The sequence below is a fragment of the Cryptomeria japonica genome, chromosome 11 (assembly GCF_030272615.1).
Source record: "Cryptomeria japonica chromosome 11, Sugi_1.0, whole genome shotgun sequence".
Taxonomy (NCBI): Eukaryota; Viridiplantae; Streptophyta; class Pinopsida; order Cupressales; family Cupressaceae; genus Cryptomeria; species Cryptomeria japonica.
Genome location: NC_081415.1, coordinates 255917249 through 255924758, shown reverse-complemented (window position 1 = coordinate 255924758; position 7510 = coordinate 255917249). Strand labels below are relative to the sequence as shown.

Here is a 7510-nt window from a genome sequence, read left to right as displayed (position 1 = left end):
GAGACTAGTAAGAAGCCAAAGACACGCGGCTTGGCCAATAGCAGGGTGCCACGTCATGCTATTGTCGACGTGGCAATCGATGGAGGGTTTGTAAGTGTTGGATACATTAGGTTCGTTGGCCCGTGGAAATTTTAATTTGGAAAAGCGATTGTCAACGAGTAATATAGAAATTTTATTTTGTCTTATGGAAGTTATTAAAATTTTGATAAATATTGGGTTAAGCAATATTTATTTGTTGGAGCTCTTGTTTTTGAAAATACAATTAAAGAAAGGAAAGTTAAAACATGGGATGAATTTAAAAGAAAGGCAAGTGGAAGTAAAATGTTATAAATTTATTTTAGATAGGTTACACAAGCATATGTGGGGTAAAGTGTTAGGGAAAAAAGAAGTACTATCTTGAAGAGTTCAATTCTACATGTGACCACCATAAAAAGAATGCATAGCAGCGAATATTTCATGAAGAGTCAAAATTATCATTGTCCAATTAAGAACCAACTCTCATTAGTTGTGATATGAAATAGGGAGGTGGAAAAGACCTAAAGAGGCATGGGAAGAAAGGGGGTGTATTTTTTGTAATACCGAAGCAAAGGAAAAAGAGGAACATGTTATTTTAGAATGTGATGCTTTCATGGACATCAGAAACAAGCATTCCAACTTAATGCCAGTTGTTTCTTGGCACAATTTATTCAGTGTGGAGACAATTGAGAAGGTGGGTATGCTTATCATCTCCTTAAATAAGAAATGGACTGAAATGTAGAAGATTGTTACATGAAGGTCAAATGTCCCATAGGATATTTTTAGCTTGTTAAAAGTTTTATCTATCTACCATTCCCTATAACCTCTCAAAGTATTGGATGATCAAGATTGAACAAGTCAACCACCAATTAATTCAAGAGGAGAAAAATGATCGTAGGGATCACCCAAAGCCCTTAACCAACTACATCACTCATTCAAACTAATTCTTACCTATTATCTTCTTAATAAGATTATGTAAGTGAAGGGCATGTATTCTTCCCACTTATTGTCTATTAACCTTTTTTATATAAATATAGTATCCTTTATATAAGCATGGTCTTTTTAGGTCATAAAAAGGAATCAAGTGAATTTCTGAGTTTTTTTTGTTCTGAAAATCTACTTAATTTCTTGTAGTCATCTTTTATAGTCTCACTAATAAGTGTATATATTGCTAAAGTTACAAATGAATATCTAATGAAGGACCATGTTATGGATAAACACAAACATGTGCCCAAAAATAATTATGCTTTTTTGCTTTACTAACTTTTTTTGTGTATAAACTTGACTTGTGTGTATGTGTTGTTTTGTGTGGTGTTTTATTGTATGTAAGCTTAGCTTGAACATGCATATGTTTTGTCGTATGCAATTTTAGAATTCTCCCACACCCTTTGCTTAAAGACATAATATTAATTGTCACTGGGCATTGTCCTTAAGATTGTTTTAGCACATCTCAACCTCCACATAACTTTCCCTTGTGTAGAACCTAACACAAGCCTTGCCCAAGCTTCTACACAATCTTTGCAAACTTGCATTAGAAGATCTCACATTGCATAAAGTAAACTATGTGTACACTAGAAAATTCAACCAACATCAAAATGTTAGAGCATGTTCACAATGTCAGTGTTGAGATGATGTTTGTTGAACAATAAAGTGTTAATCTTAGAGGATTCGGTTAATACTGAGAGGGGGGGTGAATCAGTATTAACAACAATTTTAAACTTAAAACTTGAATTAACAAAACTTCACCAAATCAATCATAAACTAGTAATAAACTCTTTACCATTACCAGTAATCACTAATAACCAACTGTTAAACTGATTTAACAAAACTGCTCATTAAGTGTTCATCAACATGCATAAATTGAGTCTTAACAAAGAGTTTTTGTTATGATAAAATTGGTTGACTCTATACATCTGTTCAACTTTTATGGTAGTTTTTCATGGCGGAGCAAAACAGGCTCGAGGGTTTCAGGCGGCATGAGGGATTCAATTATAGAGCAGATGCAGGGAGGAGATGGCCCTTTGGGAGAATCCACAGTCACGGCTGGAAGGCGAGCGGTCGCACAACACAGAGACAGCGCTCTTGTGCATGGCAAGCTCCGGGGAATGCGAAGCCATGGACGAGGAAGAGAGAGGAAGGTCCTAAATCACCCTGGAAGCAATTGAAAGGTTTCTTTCGGGGGTATCATGATTTAGGAACAGGCCCTAAAGTGGATTTCAATCTGGTGAAGGAGAAATTCTGGCGGCCAAAGATATCTTCAGAAGCGGCAAAAAATTTAGAGGTAAACCCTAATGCCGTATTTAATAGAGTTATGACAGTTGAGCTTTCAAACGATGCATGGAAAGACTCTCTCAACTTTCTAACAAATAAAGGCCTCTTTGTTAAATGGAATGGGATATGGCCAGCTTTCACAAAATTTAGAAACTGGTGTAACAAAAATCGGGGTGAAGGCATGGAGCTAAAAACTTTAGGAAACGGCTATTATTTAGTAGTTTGCCCATCAGCTCGGGATAGAGACTAGATCTTAGAAAATGGCCCTTTTTATTGAAGGTAATGGTTTAAACATTGCAACTTGGTCTCCAAACTTTAATCCAAGCGAAGCAACAATAGAAAAAACCCTGATTTGGATTAAATTGCCAGGACTACCTCGGGAATATAAGGATTCAGAAACCCTTAAACAAATCGGCAACCACTTGGGGGATTATGTTATGTCGGAAGAACTTGTAGACCCAACCGACTATAGCATGATCACAAGGTTATGCATAAACTGGCAGACAGTGCACAACCTACCTGATACATTACAAATTAAAATAGGAATGGGGGTTTGGAAGCAAAAAATAATGCTTGAGGAAGATATGGAATCATGTGCAACATGCACCAACAAAATTCACCCACCGGGCTTTTGCAATACAGAAAAAAAAGGCAAAGAGAGAGAGCAACAACTTCTGGAGAAGGAGATAATTCGACTGTCAGAAGGTTATCAGGGAGAAAATTTGTGGAATGAAAAAGACTGGCAGATTCACTTTCAGGTAGAAAATAGTGGAGAACTTGTCAAGGGACACGTGCTGACCACAGCCAACTATCAAAAGACAAGCATTGATGAGACTTTCATGACAGAGGCCCAATTTGATGCTCTTTTTACTAAAAACAAGGACCCAGAGGAAAACATTGAAGGCTGCTTGACATTAAACACTGGGATAAAAGGAAAATCATCAGGAGATGGATTCAGGGAAGGTAACAAGAGGGAAATGGCATGTGTGGAAGAGGGAAACAAAAAAGACCCTCTGGATAACAAAGCATCACCACAAGAGGAAGAAACCTCTTCTACACATATATGTAAGTCAAACTTTAAGGCTACACAGAAGGGGGCCAAAAAGACCACAACTCGTCCCACCGAAATGAATATGGGGATGGGCAGCAATATCCGATCAAATCAGGTTACGGATAAAATATTGGAGCAATTTCAATCTCCGAGCAGCTCGGAGAAGATCAGGCAACATGCCATTTCTCCAGGGGAGGATATAATTTATAAAGATTGTAGACGTATAAAAATGACCATATTCCTAAATGAATATTTTATGTTCATTTCTCTATTTAATTAAATCCAATTTAATTAAATTATCCACATTCCTCTATTTAATTAAGTAAATTACTCAATTTATTTAAATTAAATTCACTATACCCATTTAATGAATAAATCATTTTATTCAATTAAATCCCCCCTATCCACTTTTAATTAAATTCAAATTTAATTAAATAGTTATCCTAAATTGAATAAATCTAATTTATTTAATTTCCCCAAATTGCAACCAAATTGAAATAAATCATTTAAATCAATTAAATCCTATTATCCCTCCATCCACTTGCAAAATCCCAAACCCCTTTCTAATCCCTTCTAGAATCTTCTAATCGCTTCTAATTAGCCTAACCCATCTTCTAAACTTTGTCACACCCCTAAACAAGGGGAGGTCACTTCTCAAACCCTCAAAGTCTTTGATAACCATTAAAGGCTTCCAACCTTCAACCACTTAATGGCTCAAAGTCTTTGATAACCATTGAAGGCTTTCAACCTTCAACCACTTAATCCCCAAAGTCTCCAATAACCATTAATGGTTAACTCAAACCCTCCTACATGGTTAAAACATTTGTTTTGACTCAACCTCTATCTAACCCAAGGGTCTCATCAGGCCTTTAATGCTTTGACCATGATTATCTCTTAATCATTTTCACAAAGGTTTATCCTTGGATTAACTCTTAATCCAGTGGGTAAGCCTAACTTAGACTTGACCCTTAGCCTCTAGATAACCATGAGGTCTTCTCAGGCCTTTAATGCCTCCAACCCCTTCTTTCAACCCAACCCTATGTTGACACTTGTCACCATTTCATTGGTGCCAATTGTGCACATGGATCCCCAACTTTCAAACTCAACCCTTGATTAAACCATTCAATCCTGACCATCCATTGCCCTGTTTGTGCTATAAATAGAGCTCTCATTCCTCCATTTTTTAAAATCATCTTTCAAATTTGTAGCATTACACTTATGCTCAAATTCTTTCAAGCTTTCATATCATTTTTATGCTCATCATTTAGCCTCTTTTAGATCAGGAATTAGACTAATATGCATGTTTAGAATAATTTCTTTATCATTTTAGCTCAATCATAGATTAAATATAGTATGCTAGGATAGTATTCATACTAATCTTGTCATCTTATCATTTAGTTTATTGCATTTCTAAGATCATACATAGTTTAACACATCTCATCCTAAAAATCTATCAGAGCATCCCTCGTTCTTGCATTTGCCATCCCGGAACCATTTTGCTCAGTGATCTGAGAGCAAAACATTGGTTTGAGGGACATTGTGAGATAGAGAACCATGGGACCCTCCTTGGGAAGCTGAGTAATACCTTATTACTCCATAGCTTGCACCAAGAAGTCCTCTGTGTGTGTGTGGACTAGGATTTAACTAAATTTTCACATATTAAGTTTTATTCACCCACTTTTCCCGCATACAAAGATATTCAAATTTCTCCAATGAGAAATTTAAACATTTCTTTTGAAAAAGTAGAGGACGGCGATGGGAATTTTTTGGGATCAGATTATGACTATGGATCTTCAGGATTCCAGGAATTAGAGGCTGAATTAGGATTGACAACAATAGAAGGAGTAGCAGGGAGGCGATCTCTGGAAACCTCTCTATCCTTTCAAAATAAAGCTAAGGTTGGGGAAAACAAGAAAAGAGGGCCAAAATCAAATAAGTTCAAACTGGAATTGGTGGGCAATGCAGCAGGTCAAAGCAAATTAAGATTGGGAAAAGGCTATGCCTTTTCCCGGGAGCAATGAGGACCCTTTCATGGAATGACAGGGGCTACAATGCCCCTGACAAGATTCGCTTGATCAAACAGTGTGTTGATCAAGTGAGGCCTGACATTTTTCTCATACAAGAAACAAAAATCAAGGAAGAGGATGTGAGTTTGTTCGCTAGGAAATTTCAAACATGGAAATGTAGTTTAGTAGGAGCTGAAGGTGCCTCTGGAGGCCTAGTAGCTCTTTGGAAAGATTCAGTAGTGGAAGTGGTGGTTATGAGAGCCACTCGGTGGTGGCAATGGTTGAAGATCAAATCAGTGCAACTTCAATCAAGCTTCTTTCTTTTCAATATTTATGGTCCTACCAACACAAATTTGAAAAATCAAGTTTGGAGTGAGATTTTTGAGATTATGAGCAATGACAAGGAAAATATATACATTCTAGGAGGAGATTTCAATGCCCTTCTTCGGCCTTCAGACAAAATGGGGGGTATGGGTTGGAATAGCCAGAGTCAAAGAGATTTTAGCTCCTTTGTTACAAGAGCAGTATTGATCGAAATTCCTTTCAAAAAGGGGGATTTCACTTGGACCAACAGAAGAAGTGGCTTCCTAAACATCGCTGAAAGATTAGATCATTTTTTTATTGCTGGAGATTGGTCGGAGAGTCACTGGACAAGTGAAGCAGTGATCCTGCCTATCACGGGATCAGATCATTATCCCATATGCGTAAGGATTCAAGATGAAAGTGCTCCAGCAAGATGTCCTTTCAAATTTGAGGCAATGTGGCTTCGAGATGGTAACATCAGAAACCTCATAGAACAATGGTGGAAACATAACCCGGTGAATCCAGGTAATAAATCTTTCACTTTTTTAAAAAAATTACAATTTATTAAGGAACAATTAAAGCAGTGGAATAGAGAATCCTTTAGAAATATCTTTAAAGATAAGATAGATTTGGAAAACGACCTAAAATCCTTACATGATCATATAATCACTAAAGGGATGGATGAGGATTCTTTTAAACGAGAGAAAATTCTAAGTTCAAATTACTCAGAGGTTTTAGCTAGAGAGGAGATTTACTGGAGACAAAAATCTAGAGAAACCTGGCTAAGACAGGAACACGAAGTTTTTTCACACTTTAGTTAAAGTTAAAAGAGCCCATAACAAGATCTCCTCTATCAAAAACAAAGAGGGAATAACAATCTCAGACATAAATCAAATTAACCACACATCAATAGAGCATTTCTCTGAAATTTTCAACAAATTGGATAATCAGGAGGAAAATGTCTCTTGAATTTTAGAGGTCACCCCCACATATATTATGGAAAATCACAACAGAAGGTTAATGGAGCAGATCTCTTTGGAAGAGGTTAAAAAGGTTGTTTTTAGTTTAGGGGCAGAAAAATCACCTGGTCCAGATGGCTTTCCAGCACTTTTCTTCCAAAAGTTTTGGGACATTATGGCGGTTGATATCCTCGACGTGGTAGAGGAGTCTCGGAAGGGAGGCTTCATTAAAGATTTCGATAACACTTTCATTGCACTAATCCCAAAGAAGGCGGAAACCAACTCTTTTGATGACTTTCGTCCGATATCGCTTTGCAACTCCATTTACAAAATCATTTCAAAAGTCATTGCAAATAGATTAAAACCCATTTTGGACCTTGTCATCTCAAATGAACAAAGTGGTTTCGCTCTAGGCAGATCAATTTTTGAAGGCATTATCTTGGCTCATGAAGATGTCCACTCTATTCAGACAACAAGGGCAGAGAAAATGATGATCAAGGTTGACATTAGGAAAGCATACGATGAGGTTAACAGGGACTTTCTAATAAAAGTTCTTCAGAGGTTTGGGTTCAGAGAAGATTGGATTGCTTGGGTCAGTAGTTGCATTAACACCCCTAGATTCTCTGTTCTTGTCAATGGCAGCCCCTAAGGTTTTTTCGAATCCACAAAAGGCATACGACAAGGAGATCCTCTCTCACCATTTCTCTTCATCATAATGGCAAAAGTGCTCGGACGACTCATAACCAAGAGATGGGAATCAGGAACATGGAAAGGGGTCCAAATTGCTGCAGGTATAAATCCCCTAACACACTTGCAATTTGTCAATGACACATTTTTAGCAGGTGATGCCTTGGCTAGGGAAGGAAGAGCAATGAAAGAAGCTCTAGACATCTATGAAACAACTT

At 37.2% G+C, this 7510-nt stretch overlaps 1 protein-coding gene across 1 annotated transcript; it reads left to right on the top strand.

Annotated features, from left to right (window-relative positions):
* Positions 1-5354: 5354 nt before the first annotated feature.
* LOC131860170 (uncharacterized) lies at positions 5355-6467 on the top strand. Its single transcript, XM_059214545.1, has one exon. The coding sequence runs from the start codon at positions 5355-5357 to the stop codon at positions 6465-6467; it is 1113 nt and encodes a 370-aa protein (XP_059070528.1).
* Positions 6468-7510: the final 1043 nt, after the last annotated feature.

Coding starts and splice junctions, on each gene's coding strand:
- LOC131860170 (XM_059214545.1), top strand. CDS start 5,355: ATGAGGACCCTTTCATGGAATGACAGGGGCTACAATGCCCCTGACAAG.